The following is a 23,859-nucleotide window of genomic DNA, read 5'->3' as shown; positions in this document are numbered from 1 at the left end:
CCCATTTCGTTTCTCCAGTCTTTCCTCATAACTGAGACCTTTAAGTCTGGGCATCAGCCTGGTGGCTCTTCTCTGTACTGCCTCCAGTGTTTGAATAGCTTCCCTGTGTCCCAGAGGCCAGATGTAGTACTCAAGGTATGGTCTGGCCAGACCATTGCTCAATTTGATCATGACTTTCTCGAAATTGTATTCTACTGTTTTGTCCACATAGTGAACATTGACAACTTTATTGTGTGCTGGACTGCATTGATTGGAAATTCTGACCGCCAATTCTACTTAGACTCCTGGGTTTTTCTCAACTTCATTCGAAGCTATTTGAAGTCAATTCACAAAGTACTTTTGTTTCCTTCCAATGTGTAGTAATTTACATGTGTCTTTATTAAACTTCATCGATCATTGTTCTACCCAGTTCCATATTGGCCCAGAATTTGTTGGAGCGGGGCATCTCGCAGCACGCCCTGTTGGTTAGATCTTTTTCCTCACCCTTCAGCTCGAACGTTTTTTGCGCCACAAATTGCTGGAAGTACCAGCAGATAACTGAGGTCAACGGGGCATCTTGGACATTGGTGAATGACGAGCCCAACAGTCTAGCTCCCTAACCAACGAGATTTAAGGACAGAGAAAGAAAAACTGGAACAAAGGAGAAGCAAATGAGGTGAATTAGAATTAAATCAAGTACAGAAAGAGAAATAAAGAGAGGGAAAGAAAGATTGGATTAAGGTGGAGAAAAAAAGAGACAGAAAGGAAAAGTAAGAAATAAAAGTTTTAAATTTTAAATTTGAAAAACGTAAGAACACTTTACTACCTCCAGGAATGAGCCACCACAGTTTCAATTGTGTATATATGTATATATATATATCATAGAATCTTGCAGCAGAGAAGGAGGCCATTCGGCCCATCATGCCTGAGCCGACTCTTTGACAGAGCTATCCAATTAGTCCCACTTCCCAACTCTTCCGCATAGCCCTGTAATTTTCTCCCCTCCAAGTATTTATCCAATTCCCTTTTGGAGGTTACCATTGAATCTGCTTCCACCACCCTTTAAGGCAGTACCTTCTAGATCATAATAACTTGTGAAAAAATATTCTCCTCGTCTCACCTCTGGCTCTTGCCAATTACCTTAAATCTGTGCTCTCTGGTTACCGACCCTTCTGCCAGTGGATATAGTTTCTCCTTATTTATTCTATCAAAACCCTTCTTGATTTTGAACGCCTCTATTAAATCTCCCCTTAACCTTCTCTACTCTAAGGAGAACAACCCCAGCTTGTCTAGTCTCCACGTAACTGAAGTCCCTCATCCCTGGTACCATTCTAGTAAATCTCCTCTGCACCTTTTCCAGGGCCTTAACATCTTTCCTAAAGTGTGGTGCCAAGAATTGAACACAATACTTCAGCTGAGGCCTAACCAGTGTTTTATAAATATTTAGCATAATTTCCTTGCTTTTGTACTCCATGCCTCTAATAATAAAGCCAAGGATCCAGTATGCTTTTTTAACAACCTTATCAACTTGTCCTGCCACCTTCAAAGATTTCTGTACCTAAACTCCCAGATCTCTCTGTTCCTGCACCCCCTTTAAAATTGTACCATTTAGTTTATATTGCACCTCCTCATTCTTCTTTCCAAAATACATCATTTCACACGTCTCTGCATTAAATTTCATCTGCCATATGTCTACCCATTTCACCAGTCTGTCTATGTCCTCCTGAAGTCTGCTACTATCCTCCTCACTGTTTACTACATTTCCGAGTTTCGTGTCATCTGCAAACTTTGAAATTATACCCAAGTCCAGGTCATTAATATATATCAAAAAGAGCAATGGTCCTAATACCGACCCCTGGGGAACACCACTATAAACTTCCCCCCAGTCAGAAAAACAACCGTTCAGCTTTACTCCCTGCTTTGTGTCCCTTATCCAATTTTGTATCCATGTTGCCACTGCCCCTTTAATTCCATGAGCTTCAATTTTGCTAACAAGTCTACTATGTGGTATTTTATCAAAGGTCTTTTGAAAGTCCATATACACATCAACCCTCTCCATTACTTCATCAAAAAATCAATCAAGTTAGTCAACAAATCTGTGGTGGCTTTCATTTATTAACCCATGTTTTTCCAAGTGACAATTTTGTCCCGGATTATTGTTTCTAAACGTTTCCCCATCACCTGGGAATTTGCGAATCGTCACAAAACGTTCAGCAATTTGTTACGATTTTTTTATTATTTGTTCATGGGATGTGGGCGTCGCTGGCAAGGCCAGCATTTATTGCCCGTCCCTAATTGCCCTTGAGAAGGTGGTGGTGAGCCGCCTTCTTGAACCGCTGCAGTCCGTGTGATGAAGGTTCTCCCACAGTGCTGTTGGGTAGGGAGTTCCAGGATTTTGACCCAGCGATGATGAAGGAACGGTGATATATTTCCAAGACGGGATGGTGTGTGAGGGGAACATGCAGGTGGTGTTGTTCCCATGTGCCTGCTGCTCTTGTCTTTCTAGGTGGTAGAGGACGTGGGTTTGGGAGATGCTGACAAAGAAGCCTTGGCGAGTTGCTGCAGTGCGTCCTGTAGATGGTACACACTGCAGCCATGGTGCGCCGGTGGTGAAGGGAGTGAATGTTTAGGGTGGTGGATGGGGTGCCAATCAAGCGGGCTGCTTTGTCCTGGATGGTGTCGAGCTTCTTGAGTGTTGTTGGAGCTGCACTCATCCAAGCAAGTGGAGAGTATTCCATCACACTGCTGACTTGTGCCTTGTAGTTGGTGGAAAGGCTTTGGGGAGTCACGAGGTGAGTCACTCGCCACAGAATACCCAGCCTCTGACCTGCTCTTGTCGCCACAGTATTTATGTGGTTGATTCAGTTTAGTTTCTGGTCAATGGTGACCCCCAGGATGTTGATGGTGGGGGATTTGGCAATGGTAATGCCGTTGAATGTCAAGGGGAGGTGGTTAGACTCTCTCTTGTTGGAGATGGTCATTGCCTGGCACTTGTCTGGCGCGAATGTTACTTGCCACTTATTAGCCCAAGCCTGGATGTTGTCCAGGTCTTGCTGCATGTGGGCACGGACTGCTTCATTATTTGAGGGGTTGCGAATGGAACTGAACACTGTGCAATTGTCAGCGAACATCCCCATTTCTGACCTTATGATTTATGATGGAAGGAAGGTCATTGATGAAGCAGCTGAAGATGGTTGGTCCTAGGACACTGTCCTGAGGTACTCCTGCAGCAATGCCCTGTGGCTGAGATAATTGGCCTCCAACAACCACAACCATCTCCCGATCGCCCTCTTTCCCAATCATGCCCACTCATGATCGTGCCCCCCTCCCGGTTGCCCCACAACTCCCGATCGCTTCCCTCTGCCAGTGGCCCTCATCTCCTGATTGCCCCCCCTCCCCGATTGGTACCGTCTCTCGAACGTCCCCTCTTCTGCTCACCCCCCTCTCCTGGTTGCCTTCCTTACCCCTTTAAAGTCTTACCCGAGGGCAGCGGCCTGATATTGGAAGTCTCTTCTCCCGCTTTTCCTTTCTTTTCTCTTTGCATGTCTGTGCAAACTCCAAATGTAAGTATGAAGGATAAGGTCGAATTATCACTACATTTATTTTTTGGGAACACGTCATTTACATGATTGGATTTAACATTTAGAGGAATGTAGTTTCAATGCTGGGGATGTGCTTTGGATCCACGACCGTTTGTATCTGTTGCTCGTTTGCCCTAGACATACCTTCCCATAGGGGGCAAAAAAATGGACAGGAATTTCATATACATACATAAAATCTGTGATTTCACCCCAATAGTATTCATTTTGGCAATGAATTGTCTCAGCTGTACACAATGTACATGTGACAAAAACACAAATATATACCTGACCCAGAAATCAAAGAAACACAGGGTAAGGGTTTTCCTTCTGACATGCTTTAAATTGCTGCAAAACTAATTTGTTATTAGCGTGCCTCTGTGGTTTTACAAGACATGGCATTGGTTGAATTTAGATATACTGCACTGTACAGCAGAATGATGTTTACGTTTTATCCCATTCTCTCCTGAAGATGATTCATGGGCCCAGGCTTTTCAATTGGGGGTCATCCCCAGCAGGACTCCCCAACCGCCCATAAATGCCCTCCAGCCCCGGCCGTATTTCTGGTCCCAGGGTAACGTGCAGGGACTTGGTGTGGAGTCTTGCTACGTACGCCTGGTCTTGGGGGTGGTGGTGGTGGGGGGGGGAGGGAACGCTGCCAGTCGAAAGAAGAGCAGCTGCTTTCATTTCAAAACTTTCTCCCCCCTTGTTGATGGGATCTGTGTATGGCTGCGCTCTGAAAGCATTTGCACATAGAAACATAGAAAATAGGAGCAGGAGTAGGCCAGTCAGCCCTTCGAGCCTGCTCCGCCATTCAATATGATCATGGCTGATCCTCGATCTCAATACCATATTCCCGCTCTCTCCCCATACCCCTTGATGCCTTTTGTGTCTAGAAATCTATCTAGCTCCTTCTTAAATATATTCAGTGACTTGGCCTCCACAGCCTTCTGTGGTAGAGAATTCCACAGGTTCACTGCCCTCTGAGTGAAGAAATTTCTCCTCATCTCAGTCCTAAATGTCCTACTCCATATCCTGAGACTGTGACCCCTCGTTCTGGACTCCCAGCCAGGGGAAACATCCACCCTGCATCCAGTCTGTCTAGCCTTGTCAGAATTTTATATGTTTCAATGAGATCCCCTCTCATTCTTCTAAACTCGAGTGAATACAGGCCGAGTCGACCCAATCCCTCCTCATACGACAGTCCTGCCATCCCAGGAATCAGTCTGGTGAGCCTTCGCTGCACTCCCTCTATGGCAAGTATATCCTTTCTTAAGTAAGGAGTATCCTTTCTTAGGTAAGAAACAGGTTCTTCTCCTTGCATCCAATGTTGAATCAGGCCTAATTGTGGAAAACATGGAGACCGCGTTTCCCCATCTACAAGTGGGTGGGCATATTTTCTACCGCCAGGACTGCTGACCTGAAAAGGTGTGGGAGTTGAGGGCATGGTTGAGCTCATGACTGGCCCCATCCGCCGCAGATCCACGGGAACCAGACAGCTTAGACCATGATTGAACAGCAGCGGATGCACTTTCCAGTGAAAGTCATTGGATAGCATTCAGGAGCAGCAGCCCTGGCTCTTTTTCCCCTTAATTCATGAGCTAAGGATTTTGATGCCCCAGTTGAGATCTGCCACCCCAGGAGCTGAATGTGGGGGGGCCCAGTTTGTATGGCTCAGTATCACAGCAAGCAGCACACTGATGACGGTAGCCCATAGTATTAAGACAATGAAAGGTAAAAATTACCAGAAAGCAGCATGAGTTGAGGTAATTCTAAATGGTTACATCATGGATCAGTAAAAGAGGATTTGCACTCTTGATTCCAGTGGTGCTGCATCGATTATACATTTCATTAAAAACAAGGTACACAATGTTTATTTGATTTGAAGTTTATTCAAATGGCTGGGGTATATGAAGCAGCAAAAGCACTGATTTCAGAGAGGATCTCGTCACGAACAGTGATTTTTTCGTCACAAAATTCATTATGAATGTTTCTTGTTGGTTGGACGAAGTCTGCCATAGTCAGCTTCTAACAACTTCTTTTTCTTCTTCTTTTCGGCAATCTTCTAACATGGCGTCTCCGTCGATAAGTTTTAGACCTGTCTCTTTTGCATATATGCAGGCGCCTTAAGTGCCGCCTTCGTATAAAAACACCTTGTGCTTTCTTTCGTTGCTTACCGCACTGCTTCTTTCGTGGCTTGCTGCACTGCTTCTTTCGTGGCTTGCTGCACTGCTTCTTTCGTGGCTTACTGCACTGCTTCTTTCGTGGCTTACTACACCGCTTCTTTCGTGGCTTACTACACTGCATCTTTCGTGGCTTACTACACCGCTTCTTTCGTGGCTTACTACACTGCATCTTTCGTGGCTTACCGCACCGCATTATTCAGCTTTGTTTTGCTTCCTGAATCCCAATATTATGTCTTCTTTTAATGTTTTAATAACTTTCACAGCTTATAATATATGAGTCGTCTATTATGATGTGTTAGACTTTTGTGAGCTTTCACTGCCTTGTAAGGGACTGTTGACATGATGTGTTCAGCACTGATTATGACGTAGATGAGATATCGCTGCCTTATAAGGTAATGTGTCCAGCTAGGATCCGCTCACCTCCCTTTTTTTTTTCTTCTTGTTGATAGGATAAAATTTTGTGCTTACCAAAGCAAGGAATTTTAACGCTAGGACCAGAACACCCAGTGGTGCCAACATTTCCCAGGTCAGGTATAGCACAAGCAGCTGCAGAGTAAACCTCTCTCTACTTACCCTTACCGTGTCTATTTCTATTTAATACACAAGCCATCATTATTGCCTTTGAATGACATCATTAATTTAGTGCCAAATTAGGAGCAGTTTTGTGCTATGGGCTCACTCCCACCAGGAAATGGGTTGAAGCTGCATATTTCACACAAGACCCTTACAGGCAGCAAAGGACTCCCATCATTCTGGATTGGATTCAAATTAGGTCCCAGAGGTCCTAAAAATACCTGAAAGGGACAGTCAGCTAACCCACTGTGCCCTTCACTCTCTATTTTGTAAACATTCATATTCTGGTTGGAGAGTTTGTTACTTTATGCCACAAACATAGTTACTTCTAGTTCTGAGTTTATTGACCGCGGTTAAAAAATTTATATAATAGGTCGTAATGGAACATCCATCTTATTATATAAATGGCAAAGACCAGAGGGAAATGGTGGTGTGGTAATGGGTTAGATAGTGACGTTTCACCTCTGGGAACTGGACCAATGAAGTACGTTGCATTGCACAAGTATTCCTCACAAAAGGAATAAAATTGGTGTTCCCCAGTCAAATAGTATACTCTTTTTATCATAAACTCATAGAATCTTACAGCACAGAAGAGGCCATTCGGCCCATCGTGTCTGTGTCGGCTCTTTAAAAGAGCTATCCAATTAGTCCCACTCCCCTGCTTTTTCCCCATAGCCCTGCAATTTTCTCCCCTTCAAGTATTTATCCAATTCCCTTTTGAAAGTTACTATTGAATCTGCTTCCACCACCCTTTCAGGCAGTGCATTCCAGGTCCTAATAACTTGCTGCGTAAAAAAAATTCTCCTCATCTCACCTCTGGCTCTTTTGCCAATCACCTTAAATCTGTGTCTTCTGGTTACTGACCCTTCTGCCGCTGGAAACAGTTTCTCTTTATTTACTTTATCAAAACCATCATGATTTTGAACTCCTCTATTAAATCTCCCCGTAACCTTCTCTGTTCTAAGGAGAACAACCCCAGCTTCTCCCGTCTCTCCACGAAATTGAAGCCCTTCATCCCTGGTACCAGCATTGACATCCTTCCTGAAGTGTGGTGCCCAGAATTGGCCACAATACTCCAGCTGAGGCCTAACCAGTGTTTTATAAAGGTTTAGCATAACTTCCTTGCTTTTGTACTCTACGCCTCTATTTATAAAGCCCAGGATCCCATGTGCCTTTTTAACAGACTTATCAACTTTATATACAAGAATATTAAAAATATATTGTAATATTTTGAACCCGGTATTTTTGAATTTAAGAACTTTGTTTTAGTTTCAGAAATATAGTCCCCGATATTACCAGGAAAGTGGGTTGGCAGCGGGGGGGGGAGGGGTGGCGACTGGGCGCGTGGGTAACCCGCCCAGTGAAATCCGTCAGTTCCTCACACGATCACGGGTAAATTGAAGCCACATAACGTGGCTTCCGGGTTTCCCGTCAGAAACCTGCGCAGCGGGCGGACTGTGCACCCGCATCACAGGCTGTCAGCTGGAGGAGCCCTATTTAAAGGGGCAGTCCTCTAATGACTGATCCTGCAGCAAACAATGACACAAGATCATGGAGCAGCTCAGGGGAAAGGCTGCCCCCAAGGTTTAATGATGCCTCACTCCAGGTCTTACTGGATGGGGTGAGGAGGAGGAGGGAGATCTTCAACCCGGTGGACGGAGAAAGTGGCCTGTCTCTGCCACCAAGAAGGCATCGCTCGAGGTGGCAGAGGAGGTCACCAGCAGCAGCAATGTCTCCCGCACATGGATCCAGTGCAGGAAGCGCTTCAATGACCTAACTAGGTCAGACAAAGTGAGTACACTTACTCATTCTCCTACACTCCATCTTCCACATCACCCCTCCTACCCCACAACTCCTTCTGCACTGCCAACACTACTCTATCACATCACTCCTCACACCCACTCAAAGCTCATCCTCAACTTACCTGCACTTACTCACCTCTACCACTCAACCCAATCCTCATACAATGTCATGGCTCTGTCTCATACTCACCCTCTGATGCATCTCTTTCACGGTCAGCCGCACCCAAACCAATGCATTCAGCGGTTGGCCACGTCACCATCCCTCACTCACACCTCTCTACTTTCTCCCCTTATCGGAGAAGAGAGCCCAGAATGCACGGGAGAGGGTGAAGACCGGAGGGGGGCCGCAACATCAGGTCATCCTCACGGACATGGAGCAGGGGGCTCTTGAATTGAGCCGCACCCTCGAGTGCCTGTTCGTCGGGGACGCCGAGACTGTCACCCGACAAACGGCTGGTGACAGAACTTTAACATTCAGCACTCACAATAGCAATTGATGTTAAAATGTCTTGCCATCTTCAGCACCTCAACATCTGTCATCATGGTTAATATTGTCTTTGTTCTCTTACAGGGCCTTCAGCGACCGCTTTGACGGCGGAGGGCGATTCCTCAGAGGACCTGCCGGCCTCTGAGGGGGCACCGTCACATCTGAACGAGCCATCCACCAGCGCAGATACACACACCTCGGTGGGTCCCCGTCCTCACTTAGTTGGGGTTGCACATGGTGAGTCACCACACACACGCGAGCACGAGCAGACACTGGTGGCAGGGGCAGCTGTGGAGAGTCCGTGTCGGTGGGAGCATTCTTCTCCAGGCTCTGCTCAGCTGGACACAGATGCTGAACCCTGGGGGCCATCCTTTAAAAGGAGAATGATCGAGGGGCAGCAGCACATTTGCGAGGTGCTAGAACAGGTGCCACGCGCACTCTCCACAATTGCACAGAGGATGGAGGAGTCCAACTCCTGCATGAGTGGAATGGTGGCACATGTACAGGAGGGGATCTCTGGGATACTGTCACAGGGACGTGAGAGCATCTCCGAGATAGTGTCGCGGGTAAGTGCGGGAATGTCTGTGATGGAGGGAAGGCTAGCCTCCATCGAGCTTCAAGCACGGCTCAACAATGAGCCCATTGAGGCCCTGACAACGGACATTTGGACTCAGGGTGAGCAACTTTCTGCCGCCTTGAAAAGGCAGGCAGATACACGAGCACTGGCCTTACAAGGCTTCACACATGTCCTCCAAACTGTCGTCCAGCAGGGTGGAAGGAGTGATGTGGGCCTGGCCCAGGAGAGGGATGATGGCGATAGGGGACATGGAAGTGGGGACACCACTCAAAGCGCTCCCACGTCTCACCCGTTGCCCCCCTCTCAACCAGTACCCGCAATGCTGCCTCCTCTCCAGGTGGTTGAGTCTGCCCCTGCACAGGTGCAGGTGGAGCAGTCTTTGGAGGGGCCCTCACAGACACTGAAACCCAGAGGGCGTCGGCCCAAAGCATCCAATTGGTCAGGGCATGAACAAGAGCAACCTGCCTCTACCACAGCTGCAGCCACAGGGGATGCACCACGTAGGAGTAGTCGGAAGCGTAAGGCAAAGGTTTTGTGAGCACAAAGGGGATGTACAAGGGTGTTTGTCATGTTTTTTATTATATTTCATTTTTGTTCAACTCACATTAAACATTATATTGTCACCACTACTGCCACATCTTGGCCATTCTTGACTGGCTTGTGTAATAAGTCCCTTTCATGAGGTTCACCATGAACACCCACACTTGATGCCACCCATTGGGTCACTCTACAGTGGGTGTATGTGTAGGTGCATGACTATTTTGTGCGGGTGCCTGTGGTGCAGCACTGTGTTGTGGAGCTCCACGTGGCGGAGGTGGACAGCGTGCCTGGCGAGGCTGGTGATGTTGCTCATCCTTGGATGAAGTGATGAATGCAGCCATGGCGCCCCCCCCATCCTGACGGTGTGAGTTTGAGGGGGTCCACAAAGTAGGTAAATGTGTTTGCACAGCAGAGTTTAGGATATAAAGTAATAATTTTGAGTGGAAAGTTAAAGGTGTTGCAGCCAAAACTGAAAGGGTAACAGAGTGCCCTGCTGCAATAAATGAGGTTTTCCTCCCAACTGTCAAAAAATCCTTTGCATCTCCCACTGGCTGCTGGCTGAAACACGTCTGCTCCAACAGGGAGTGTTTCCCACAGCACGGGAAACACAATGAGGATCCTTCAAAATTGCAGCCCTGCCAAAATCTCCACCCAGTGAGGTCTGTCAAGTACCTCAACTATCTGACTAGCTACGTAAATTATCATCCTGCCGGCTTTAATTGCCGGTGGGAGTCCCGCATGCGGGATCTGCGCACGTACCCGAACGCATCATTGGGGAACCCGGAAGTGAGCGGGTTGGAGCCGGGCTCCGAACCCGCTCTGGGATTCCGCCATTTTCCCCCCCCGCCCAACACACCACTCGTCCATCCGAAAATCGGCCCCATGGAAATTAAATTAAAGATGATGAAAAAGAGCACACCTGATTTTTAAAGTTGACAATTCCAAAACAAGTCCAGAACTAGAAGTGAGCAGATGATTCATTTTTTCTTTACGTCTGTTCCTCACTTAAACAGAGCATATTTGCAATAAAATCCCCTCTACCCGCAACTGCAGGTGCACAGACTGATCATTCTTTAGGAAGTTTTCTATCTGTGACTATCATGAAGGAGAAACAGTTCTAAGGAGGAGGAGAGGAAATCCCAAGGTGTGCCCAGGTCTTTGTGAATCACCAGCAATAAAATGGGATTGAGTCAAAAGTATTATTCACTTTGTTTTGACTTTTTACCATTTTTTTCTGCTTTGACATTATTTGCTGATGCACTATTATTGGTAAACTCTCTGTCCCTTCCTGCCACACTCTGCTTATCATTACCCAAATCACTACACTGCTCTGTTGCCTTGACTTTCCTGATTAGATTTCTAAATTTCCCCTCACCTGACCCCTCCCCCTTTTTTAGTTTAAAGCCCTATCTACAGCCCTAGTTATTTGATTCGCCAGGACACCGGTCCCAGCCCAGTTTAAGTGGAGCCCGTCCCAACGGACCAGCTCCCTCTTTCCCCAGTACTGGTGCCAGTGCCCCATGAATTGAAACCCCTGTCTCCCACATCATTCTTTGAGCCACGCATTTAGCTCTCTGATTTGTTTGTCCCTATGCCAATTTGCACATGACTCAGGTAGTAACCCAGAGATTATTACCTTTGAGGTTCTGCTTATTAATTTAGACCCTAGCTCCTCAAACTGTCTCAGCAGAACCCTATTCTTAGTTCTACCTATGTCATTGATTCCTACGTGGACCACGACAACTGGATCCTCCCCCTCATGCTCCAAGTTCTTTTCCACTCGCGAGTAGAGGTCCTTAATCCTGGCACTGGGCAGGCAACACAGCCCTTCGGGACTCTTGGTCTTGGTTGCAGAGAACAGTGTCTATCCCCCTAACTATACTATCCCCTACCATTACCACATTCCTTTTTACTCCCCCCCACTTGAATGGCCTCCTGTACCACAGTGCCGTGATCAGGTTGCCCATCCTCCCTGCAGTCTTTGCTCTCATCCACAAAGGTAGGAAGTACCTCGTACCTGTTCGACAAGGTCAAGTGCTGAGGCTCCTCCATCACTACAACCTGGGTCCCCGTACCTGCCTGACTCGCAGTCACACCCTCCTGTCCCTGATCACTGAATGAATTTAAACTATCCTAATCTAAGGGGTGTGCCTGCCTCCTGGATCAAAGTGTCCAGGTAACTCTCCCCCTCCCTGATGCATCGAAATGTCTGCAGCTCGGACTCCAGCTCAACAACTCTGAGCCGAGGTTCCTCGAGCTGCAGACACTTGCTGCAGATGTGGTTGCCGGGGATCACGCTGCTCTCCACAAACTCCCACACGCTGCAGTAACGACACACCACTTGTCCTGCCATCGCTTGCCAAAGCAGAATTTATTTATTTACTTTATTAAAGTTTTTAATCACTCACTATTTTTGGTTTTATTAACTAAATAATTTATCTCGTCTAAGTTACTGATTTAAGCTCTTAGTTAAACCCCTGCCCTGACTTAGAGAGAGAAAAAAACAGTGACACTCACCAACCAATCACCTCCCTGCTGTGGAGGTGGTGCGCTGGTTGGGAGCAATGCAGGCAACAGGGAAAATCCATTCTGTCCAACTTGGAAAATGTGGTTAGCTCCAACAGGATGGCAGTGGAACCACCATGATGGAACTTCTCATAACTGATCTGATAGCTTCCATCGCAGCACAAACTGCTGCCAGATGGCTGCCATCTTGGCTTTGCAGGCCACTGTTGAAAAGGGCTTCCAGGGCATTACTTCACTCCAGCACCATGTTCTCCAACAGAGTACTAGGAGTAGGAGAGCCGCCTAGGAGAGTGGCCTTGGCTCTATGGGAGAGGAATTTGCTGTCCTCTCTCAGGATAACAGCATGCCTGCTTCCCCGCCAGACACTCCGCCAGTGCTCTTGCTGGTACCATTCAGCCAGCCGGCTCAGACTGTTGCAGCCCACGCCGAGATGCTGCAACCAGGGCCTCTATGCCCGGAGCTGCTCCAGGTCATTCTCCAAGGCCATCTGGAGCGTCCTAAATGGAAGCTCAGCAGCCTTCCACCTCCCAAGCTGTAGGCACTGGGAAGCAGCTCATAGGAGCGCTAGGGTAGGGAAAGGAACACGCAAGACAGGCATTAAGGGAATGCACAAGGGTGAATAATATATTTTTTTATAAATGCTGACATGAATTATTTGATAAATTTGTTTTTGCATCTGGATTTGTTGTTGATATATCTGTCTTTGTAGTGAAGTGAGAGCAAGTGTGCAGTGAAGGAAAGCAGCCTGAATGTGGTTGTAAGAAGAGAGGTGAAGATTGTGTGACTGTTGTTGCTGACTTAGATGAAGCACTCCTCGATGAGCTGGTCCCTGAGAGCTTGGGCAGATAGGGTCGCTAGTGGCCGCTGCCTCAACCCCTCCATTTACTCCTCATCTTCCTCTTGCTCTGCCACCTCCTCCTCCTCTTCCTCCTGTACTTGTTGCTGCCCACATGGTGCTAAAGACTGGTCCCTTATGATGGTGAAGTTGTGAAGCATGCAGCAGACGACAACAAGTCTGGATGCCTGCTCCAGGGCTATACTGCAAAGCTCCTCCGGAACTGTCCAGGCAGCGGAAGCGTTGCTTGAGTACGCCGATTGTTTACTTCCATGATGCTTCTTGTGGCAGCATGGCCCTCATTGTAGGCGTGCTGTGTATTTGCGCGTGGGTCATGAGCCAAGGGATAACCCTTCTTGCCCAATGGCCAGCCTGTAATTTGGCGGCCTGGTTAGAATAAACGCACCGCAGAGGACTGGCACAGAGTAAAAGAGTCGTGACTGCCGCTGGGATAGCGGGCACAGACCTGCAAGATGCGCTGCCTGTGGTTGCAAACCAGATGTATGTTGAGGGAGTGCAATCCCTTCCGGTTGATAAATATTCCAGGGTGGGGCATGCAAGGCAATGTGCACCATGTGGGTGATACCTCGTGCTCTTTCATCCTGTTTCATTGTCAATAACAATTGTAGGGATACGGGTGATGTTGGCTGTGGGCCTCCATTTTTACAGCTTTTTTTTAACCCCTGGGGGCCGGGATTCCCGGGCCTTCTACTTCACTCCACGTGAGGGGAGGCGAGAAGGCCCGAAACAGCAGGTAAGTGTCTTTATCGCACAGTTTGTGGGCCCGGAAGAGTAGGAGTGCTTCCCCCAGGCCCAGCAAACTTACCTGCTGCCACCCCCCACCCCACAAACTCCAACCCCTCTCACGAGCTCTGACCCCCCCCCCACGATCTCCAACGCCACCCCCCCCGCCATGATCTCCAAACCCCCCCACAATCTCATACCCCCGCAATGTCCCCCAATGTCTGACCACCCCCCGATGACTGAGCCCCCCGATGACTGAACTCCCCCCGATGACTTCCAACCCCCCCCCCCCCCCCCCGTTATCCACGATGACTGAGCCCCCCGATGACTGACCCCCCACATTGACCCCAATCCGCCTCCATGACCCCTGTGATTGAGCACCCACCCCCCCATGATCCTCCCCAATGACCCCTGACGTAGCAAAACATCCCAAGGCACTTCACAGGAGCATTAGCAAGCAAAATTTGACCCCGAGCCATATAGCAAGATATAAGGACAGGTGATCAAAAGCTTGGTCAAAGAGGTAGGTTTTAAGGAGTGTCTTAAAGGAGGAGAGTGAGGTAGAGAGGTGGAGAGGTTTAGGGAGGGAATTCCAGAGATTAGGGCCTAGGCAGCTGAAAGCACGGCTGCCAATGCTGGAGAAATGGACCAGAATTGGAGGAGCGCAGAGGTCTCGGAGTGTTGTAGGGCTGGAAGTGGTTACAGAGATGGGGGGGCGTGTCCATGGAGGGATTTGAAAACAAGGATGAGAATTTTAAAATCGAGACATTGCTGGACTGGGAGCCAATGTTGGTCGGCGAGCACAGGGGTGACGGGTGAACAGGACTTGGTGCGAGTTAGGGAAGGAGATGTAAGTGTTTCTTTTGGCGACCTCCATGATACATCAGCGCACACCGAACTGGGAGATGTTGCTAATGTCACCTGTTGCAGCCTGAAAGGAGCCCATTGCATAAATGTTGAGGGTGACGGTGACAGCCACAGGCAGCACTGTCAATGCCCTTGGTTGAAGCTGTAGATGAGGCTGGAGCAGGTGGCATAGCTCGGTAACAGCTTCCTTGGTAAAGCGAAGGCGCCTCAGTCAAGTTGACGTAGGAGAAGCGGTCCCTGAAGACCCTCTGTGGGTATAGCCCCCTGTTGAGTTTCTCTCCTCCTCCTTCCTCTTCTGGCAGCTTCGCCTGATCTGTGGTGTTTTCCTTGATGCTCCCAATCGTCCTTTATTCCCAAAGGCAGTCCTACCAGACGACCCGTGTCTGCAGCCAGACAATTTGTGAGGCAAAGAGGTGCAAAAGCAGCAAAACCTCTCCCTGTGCAGACAAAGTGAACTTTTAAGAGTGTTAGAACTCAGCATAAAAACACCTAGAAGTCAAACAGTAGCCAGAAGTAGTAAACCAGCACCTAACCTGTAAGTCCTGCATGAACCCTTTAAATAGCGCTGACGAGAGGGGCTTCATGCCGGTTGGCGTCACCTTGTGCTGAGCGAGGTCAACACGTGGCAGGTGAAGTGCTGGGGTGGTCCAAGATGGAAAATGGGTCCTGCACAAAGACCCTCATCTGCTTAAATTATTTTTGACTTTAAATGCTGTCTGCCTGTGCTCCTGCGCGAGCACTACCTCCTCTACCTATATGGCGGGTGGCAAACATTCAGTCGCAAGCATGCGCACGCTTCCTGGAGCCATTTTGGGGCCTCTGGAGGCTGCTGAGCACCTGAGAAACGCGCGCCAAGTGGCCTAACCTCTAGGCTCATCTCTCTCCTGCTAGAAATTCAAATTAGTTAACAATAATATACTGAGGGGAACCAACAAATAAGGGAAGTTTAAACAACTAGGCAAACCTTGCTAATCCCCCTTACATAGGTTTCCCTGCCTTTTTTATGAAGAGCGACTACTTGGTAGAAATACAGCCATTGTCTGTTGAACTGTACGGCAGGTGATGAGCAGGACTGAGAAATGGGGAAATAAAGAGAAAATGTTGCTGGCTAGCCTCCTCAGGATGTACAGCACCTATCTCACTGCACTTTTCTTTACTTTTCAGCATAAGGATCAGTTGCCTCTACACTATGCAGCTAGTCGACCCAGCGGTGCTCTCAACATAGTACAGATGCTGCTGAAGTCCTCAAACAAAGATGCTCGATTCATACAAGATAAGGTAGATGAGAGAGAATCGTCACCATTAATAGCTGTAGCTGAATACATTGACCCTATCCATGTTTTTATATGACCACTCCAATCTCACTCTGGGACCAACCGTTGATGCTAGCCTTGAAATAACATCTATCTCAAAGAAAAGCTTGCTCTTTTGATAGACAATTGGGGGCTTGAAATTCTTTTTTAATAGCAGCTAATGAATGTGTTTTTTGGTTCTCATCCAGTGCCTTGTAATGGCAGTGTTTCATCTCATTGATGTTGGAAGGGTATAATAGTGGGGCAGAGAGAATAACCTAACAAATACTTCCTGCTAATCAATAACTGACAACCAGCAAAAACACTTACTCCTCTTTTACTCCTCTTCATTCTTCTGATAGATCAGTGTTTGAATGTGATGTGTCACATAGGAACTTAGGAATTGCTAGACATAGAAACATAGAAAATAGGAGTAGGCCATTCAGACCTTCGAGCCTGCTCTGCCATTCAATATGATCATGGCTGATCCTCTATCTCAATGCCATATTCCCGCTCTCTCCCCATACCCCTTGATGCCTTTTGTATCTAGAAATCTATCTAGCTCCTTCTTAAATATATTCAGTGAATTGGCCTCCACAGCCGTCTGTGGTAGAGAATTCCACAGGTTCACCACCCTCTGAGTGAAGAAATTTCTCCTCGTCTCAGTCCTAAATGTCCTACCCCGTACCCTGAGACTGTGACCTCTCATTCTGGATCCCTAGCCAGGGGAAACATCCTCCCTGCATCCAGTCTGTCTAGCCCTGTCAGAATTTTATATGTTTCAATGAGATCCCCTCTCATTCTTCTAAACTCTAGTCAATACAGGCCTAGTCGACCCAATCTCTCCTCATATGACAGTCCTGCCATCCCAGGAATCAGTCTGGTGAACCTTCGCTGCATTCCCTCTATGGCAAGTATATCCTTTCTTAGGTAAGGAGACTAAAACTGCATACAATACTCCAGGTATGGTCTCACCAAGGCCCTGTATAACTGCAGTAAGACATCCTTGCTCCTGTACTCAAATCCTCTTGCAATGAAGGCCAACATACCATTTGCCTTCCTAACTGCTTGCTGCACTTGCATGTTTGCTTTCAGTAACTGGTGTACAAGGACACCCAGGTCCCTTTGTACATCAACATTTCCCAATCTACCACCATTTAAATAATACTCTGCCTTTCTGTTTTTCCTTCCGAAGTGGATAACTTCAAATTCATCCACATTATTGTGCATCTGCCATGTATTTGCCCACTCACTCAACTTGTCTAAATCGCCTTGAAGCCTCTTTGCATCCTCCTCACAACTCACGATCCCACCTAGTTTTGTGTTGTCAGCAAACTTGGAAATATTACGTTTGGTTCCCTCATCCAAATCATTGATATATATTGTGAATAGCTGGGGCCCAAGCACTGATCCCTGTGGTACCCCACTAGTCACTGCCTGCCACCCCGAAAAAGACCCATTTATTCCAACTCTCTGTTTCCTGTCAGTTAACCAATTTTCAATCCATGCCAGTATATTACCACCAATCCCACGTACTTTAATTTTGCATACTAACCTCTTATGTGGGACTTTATCAAAGGCCTTCTGAAAATCCAAATAAACCACATCCACTGGTTCTCCCTTATCTATTCTACCAATTGCATCCTCAAAAAACTCCAGTAGGTTTGTCAAACATGATTTCCCTTTCATAAATCCACGTTGACTTTGTCTAATCCCGTTGATATTTTCTAAGTGTCCTGTTATCACATTCTTTATAATAGACTCTAGAATTTTCCCTACTACTACGAGAAAAGACCACGGTCAATCTAGTTCACCTTCTATCATCCTGGTAGTCGCACAATACAATGATAACGGAGCTGTTGGCTAATCATAGCAATCAAATAGTCTCACAACAGACCCAGACATGACGCGAGGAAAACCCCAATGGTGAAGACCTTTGGGAACCATAGGTCCAAAGTCACTTGTTCTTCCCAAGCATGTTACACTTATCACATCATGTCTCAAATTACTCATGTACTGTATCCCAAAATGAAAGGAGTCTATCTAATTTGCATTTGAATGAATCAATACTAACTGCTTCCACCATTTCCCTAGGGAGCCTGTTCCGTAGATCGACCACTCGCTCTCTGAAATATTGTTTCTGTAGATTAACCCTCCTTCACGCGCAGGCAGTGACTCCTGGTTCTACTGTTCTGGACAAGATTAAATAGCTTGTCATCGTCTACATTATCTCATCCCTTTAGAATCCTAAAAACACCAATCACATCACCTCTCAACCTCCTCTTTCCAGTGAGAACATGCACAATTTACGTAATCGCTCCTCATAATCCAATCCCTCCATCTCCTCAATCACTCTGGTTGCCCTCTTCTGTATCCTTTCATTAGCTGCTTCATTGTACTGTGGCAACCAGAACTGTACACAGTATTCAAAGTGCAGTCACACCAACAATTTATAAAGTGGCAGGATTACCTCACTATTTTGGCTCAATATTGACCTTTTAATACATTCCAACATCTGAATTGCTTTACTCACTGCCAATGAGCATTGTTGCGATAACTCCAACTTATCATCAATCAGGACCCCCAGATTTCTTTCATTTTCTGTGCACATTATTTTCTTTTCATTTAAATAATCGTCCCTGCCTGGATTTTTTTGTCCCTATGTGAAGCACTTTACATTTCTCTACATTGAATTTCATCTTCCACCTGTCTGCCCAATTCCCAAGTATAGTCAAATCCTCCCGTAGCTTATTCTGTTCAGCTTTGAAGTCTACAACCTTCATTAGCTTTGTATCATCCGCAAATTTAGCCACTGTGCTTGTGACATCTAGCTCCATTTATAAAGATATTAAATAAAAGAAGTCTGAAAACAGATTCCTGTGGGACCTCACTGGTAACATTCTCCCCAGCTGATGACAATTTCTGTACCGCTGGGTTCTATTGGTCACCACGCAGATCAGTGGTCGAATGTGGTGTGTCACAGATCAGCCATGATCTAATTGAATGGTGGAACAGGCTGGAGGGGCTGAATGGCCTTCTCCTGTTCCCATGTTCCCATGTGTCATCAAGCCAATAGAAAGGTTGCAAATTTATTCACAATGAGATCTTATTTCAGCCAAGGTGGCATCTAGTGACCTCTACTGAAATTGGATACTGAGAGAGCACAGAATCAGGCTCAGACAACCATGCAACTTTTCCATTCTTAGAGTGATATATTGCTTAGTCATCTACACACCTTATAAAATGACTGTCTGTGCTGTTTATAAAAGTACGTATAACAAGCCCTATATTAAGACTTGTGGTAGAATCTTGAGGCTATTTCTGCAGCCATTTTCATTGCTTCTTTCCTGTTTCAGTTGGTCAGCACACTTTGTGCTAAATGTTTTGACACTGCCATTTCTTTTATGGTTTGTCCATGTTAAATTGAGACAATTGGTTTTACAATGGGAATCCCTCTTTCATGTTTCATTTTGAAAGAAGAGTAGCAATTCCAGGCAATTCCAGACTGTACCATAGTCAGACTATGCTCAACTGCCAGTACCCTACCACCCACCCACCCACCCACATTTATAAGCAGAGGTGCGCTTGCCTGGCAATGTCCTCGCAGAATTGGTTGCACAGGTTCTAGATCAGCAGACAGCTGGCTGAAGAGCTGTGCCTTCTGCTGTAAGGGCACCTGCAGCTATTACGCACTGCAAGGCTGGTATTGCCAACGGCAGTAGGAGTCAGGTGAGACCTCAAGCTTTCTTTCTCTGCCTCCCTCCAGGCACGCTGCAGTGCTGTCCTATGATGTGGGTCCTCTGGAGTGGAAAGCCGGGCCGCTCCCTCACAACCACCTCATTTTGCATCACCTCCATTTCACTGGCCATCAAACAGAAGATCAGTGTGTTGCACTGCTCCATCACCCGATAACACACTCTGTATTTTATGCTAGATTTGCTACTCAGATTAAGCATTACACAGGACCTCTATAACAAAGAAAGAAAAGAAAGACTTGCATTTATATAACACCTCTCACAACCTCAGAATGTCTCAAAGCCCATGAAGTACTTTTGAAGTGTAGTCACTGTTGTAATGTAGAAAACGCAGCAGCCAACTTGCGCACAGCGAGGTCTCTCAAACAGCACTACGATAATAAGCAGATAATCTAATTTATTTTAGTGATGTTGGTTGAGGAATATTGGCCAGGACACCGAGGATAACTTCCCTGCTCTTCTTCGAATAGTGTCATGGGATCTTTTACGCCCACCTGAGGGGCCAGACGAGGCCTCTGTTTAAAGTCTCATCCAAAAGATGGCACCTCCAACTCATTACTGCACTGGACTGTCAACCTAGATTATGTGCTCAAGTTTCTGGAGTGAGACTTGAACGCACAACCTTCAGACTCAGAGGCGAGAGTGCTATCACTGAGCCACGGCTGACACATAAGCTGACATTCCGACCCCTGTGATCCAAAATATTCCTTCACCCGTCCAATATCTTGATCAGTAATATTGAGAACCAAGGTTCGAACAGAGAACCCTTGCGTTTTACTGAAATGTATCACCCGCGGCCATGGAATTCTCCTTATCTTTGGTAGGCAATCGAATATCGGATCAAGAATCAAGGTATAAGCCAATAGACGATTTACTTAACATAGAATAAGTAAATAATCAGAACTAAGTTCAAAACAGCATATGTTCCTGGGAGTGGAAGACATCTTGAGTTAGAGAAGGTAGGTGAAACCAGCAGTGACTGGTGTTAACAGTTACTGCCGTCTGCTGGAGATTGCCTTCAAGGGTTGGAGATGAGTTTCCCAGAGCTTTTATCCTAATTGGCCTAAGGTCTGAATGGGATAGGCTGGATTTCTTGTCATTTTCCGTATGTTCGCAATTATAAACTTTACTATCCTCCTCGATATATCAAATAATGGATGCTTCTTGGAGCTATTTTTCAACATACGTTTGAAGTGCTAGCCCAGTTTCTCTGGTGGCTATGGACTTTAGACAGCTGATCTAAGTGCACGTAATCCAATATAAACCTATAATTGGAACCTTTGGTCACAGAATTGTCTACCAAAAAGATAATTGGTCCTGTCCCCACTCGCCAGCTTTGACCCATTTCCTCACTTTAGACACAGTCGTCAATCAAAGAATCACTAACTGAGTTGGCTTGGCTCTTTGACCTGTGCCAGATATGTTAACTGACTTGTTTTAAGATCTTGTAAAGATATGTCAGAGTTAAAAAAAACTTAACACACTGTTCTCTTGTGCTTTCAAACAGTGCTTTCGAAAGACACACAAGATATTGGCATTTAGATTGAATTGCTACTGTAATAATTCAAATTGAAACTTATGACCGTACATTCAGTTGACATTAAGATATTAATCTCCCCTTTGTTTGGCAAAAAACAAGGCTCAGATGCCTTTTAATTGATTTTCACTTGCTAGAAAATGTTTATTTCTGTACTTTGCAGAGGCAGCTCACAGAAATCATAATTAACCCTTTATGTACTGTTGCTAGTAGTAAGCAATTCAAATAAGCAATCTAGCAAACAAAAAAGTACATTGTCACACTCAATTTCAGTTTCCTGCCTCTACATTTCTTGTGCCATCCACTGAGCCTTGCTGGGGTTTTCTGTTACCCAAACAACCTTTGCAAAGGCTGGAATGTACATTAAAAATATTAACATCCTGTGTAATTGCTACCAACATTTTAAGAGCTTTCCTTCACCCTGCTCCGGTCGAACTCCCAAAGCTAGGCCCAAAGTGGACCAGGAACTTGTCTACAACTATGTAAATGAAGTTAACTCCACAAAATCAGGTGGGGAGTCAGCCAAATAACAGCCAGGTGGTTGCTAATAGTGCATCGTCCGACTGATGCCTAGTTGTAACCATGATTGGAAGATCTACTCCTTTGTGTCTAGTTTAGACTTTTAAAAAATCTCGGATGTCTCACTTAAAGACAGACTGTCCAGTCCAAATCCAGACAGTGGCAACACTAATTCTCATGTACGTTTTATGATCTTATATTAATTATAAAATTACTAGCACCTGAAAAAATCACCCTCAAAGGACAGTTGTTTTACAAGATTCCGACACTTGGTAGGGTTATAGTAATAGTATCCGCACTTAAGTGAAATTTCAGCACAGGCATTAATTTGTTTTTAATAATCACGTAGAAACATGGAAAACATAGAAACATAGAAAATAGGAGCAAGAGTAGGCCATTCGGCCCTTCGGGCCTACTCCGCCATTCAAAATGATCATGGTTGATCGTCTAACTCAGTACCCTGTTCTCGCTTTTTCCCCATATCCCTTGATCCCTTTAGCATTAAAAAACATATCTATCTCTTTCTTGAATACATCCAGTGACTTGGCGTCCACAGCCTTCTGTGGTAGAGAATTCCACAGGTTCACCACCCTCTGAGTGAAGAAATTTCTCCTCATCTCGGTTCTAAATGGCATACCCCGTATCCTGAGACTGTGACCCCTGGTTCTGGACTCCCCAGACATCGGGAACATCCTCCCAGCATCTAGTCTGTCTAGTCCTGTTAGAATTTTATATGTTTCGATGAGATCACCTCTTATTCTTCTAAACTCTAGAGAATATAGGCCTAGTCGACCCAATCTCTCCTCATACGTCAGTCCTGCCATCCCAGGAATCAGTCTGGTAAACCTTCGTTGCACTCCCTCCATGGCAAGGACATCCTTCCTCAGATAAGGAGACCAAAACTGCACACAATACTCCAAATGTGGTCTCACCAAGGCCCTGTATAACTGCAGTAAGACATCCCTGCTCCTGTACTCAAATCCCCTTGCAATGAAGGCCAACATACCATTCGCCTTCCTAACTGCTTGCTGCACTTGAATGCTCGCTTTCAGCGACTGGTGTACAAGGACACCCAGGTCTCGTTGCACCTCCCCTTTTCCCAATCTATCACCATTCAGATAATAATCTGTCTTTCTGTTTTACAACCAAAGTGGATAACCTCACATTTATCCATGTTATACTGCATCTGCCATGTTCTTGCCCACTCACCTAACTTGTCTAAATCACTTTGGAGCCTCTTTGCATCCTCCTCACAGCTCACATTCCACCCCAGCTTTGTGTCGTCTGCAAACTTGGAAATGTTACATTCCGTTCCCTCATCCAAATCATTGATATATATTGTGAATAGCTGGGGCCCAAGCACTGATCCCTGTGGTACCCCACTAATCACTGCCTGCCACCCGGAAAAAGACCCGTTTATTCCTACTCTCTGTTTCCTGTCTGTTAACCAATTCTCAATCCTTGCCAGTATATTCCCCCCAATCCCATGTGCTTTAATTTTGCACTCTAACCTCTTGTGTGGGACCTTATCAAAAGCCTTCTGAAAATCCAAATACACCACATCCACTGGTTCTCCCCTATCTATTCTACTAGTTACATCCTCAAAAAACTCCAGTAGATTTGTTAAGCATGATTTGCCTTTCATAAACCCATGCCGACTTTGTCTAATCCCATTAATGCCCTCCAAGTGTTCTGTTATCACATCCTTTATAATAGACTCTAGCATTTTCCCCACCAAGGATTTCAGCCTAATTGTCACTGCTAAATAATATCTAAATGTCACCTTTATATAAAACGCAAATTAGACAGTCTGTGGTACTTAACTTTCTTTCTTTCTTACTTGCTTTCTTTCTTCCATGCGCCTTACAGCCATGACTCAGTGGTAACATTCTTGCCTCTGAGTCAGAAGGTTGTGGGTTCAAGTCCCATTCCAGAGACTGGAGCACAAACTCTAGGCTGACATTCCAGTGTAGTCCTAAGGGAGTGCTGCACTGTCAGAGGTGCCATCTTTTGGATGAGACATTAAACCAAGGCCCCGTCTGCACGCTCAGGTGGATGTAAA

At 46.1% G+C, this 23,859-nt stretch overlaps 1 protein-coding gene across 3 annotated transcripts in view; it reads left to right on the top strand.

The window, feature by feature from the left end:
* trpn1 (transient receptor potential cation channel, subfamily N, member 1) overlaps positions 1-23,859 on the top strand; it is a 272,820-nt gene that overhangs the window by 123,248 nt on the left and 125,713 nt on the right. For all 3 annotated transcript variants that reach the window (XM_067978518.1, XM_067978520.1, XM_067978509.1), the window contains one exon: positions 15,859-15,972. In XM_067978518.1, coding sequence (XP_067834619.1) covers positions 15,859-15,972 — 114 coding nt within the window. The remainder of the gene's footprint in view (positions 1-15,858; positions 15,973-23,859) is intronic.

Source organism: Heptranchias perlo, chromosome 3, assembly GCF_035084215.1.
Source record: "Heptranchias perlo isolate sHepPer1 chromosome 3, sHepPer1.hap1, whole genome shotgun sequence".
Classification (NCBI taxonomy): Eukaryota; Metazoa; Chordata; class Chondrichthyes; order Hexanchiformes; family Hexanchidae; genus Heptranchias; species Heptranchias perlo.
The sequence above is the reverse complement of the archived record's forward strand: the minus strand, read 5'-3'. Positions and strand labels throughout refer to the sequence as shown.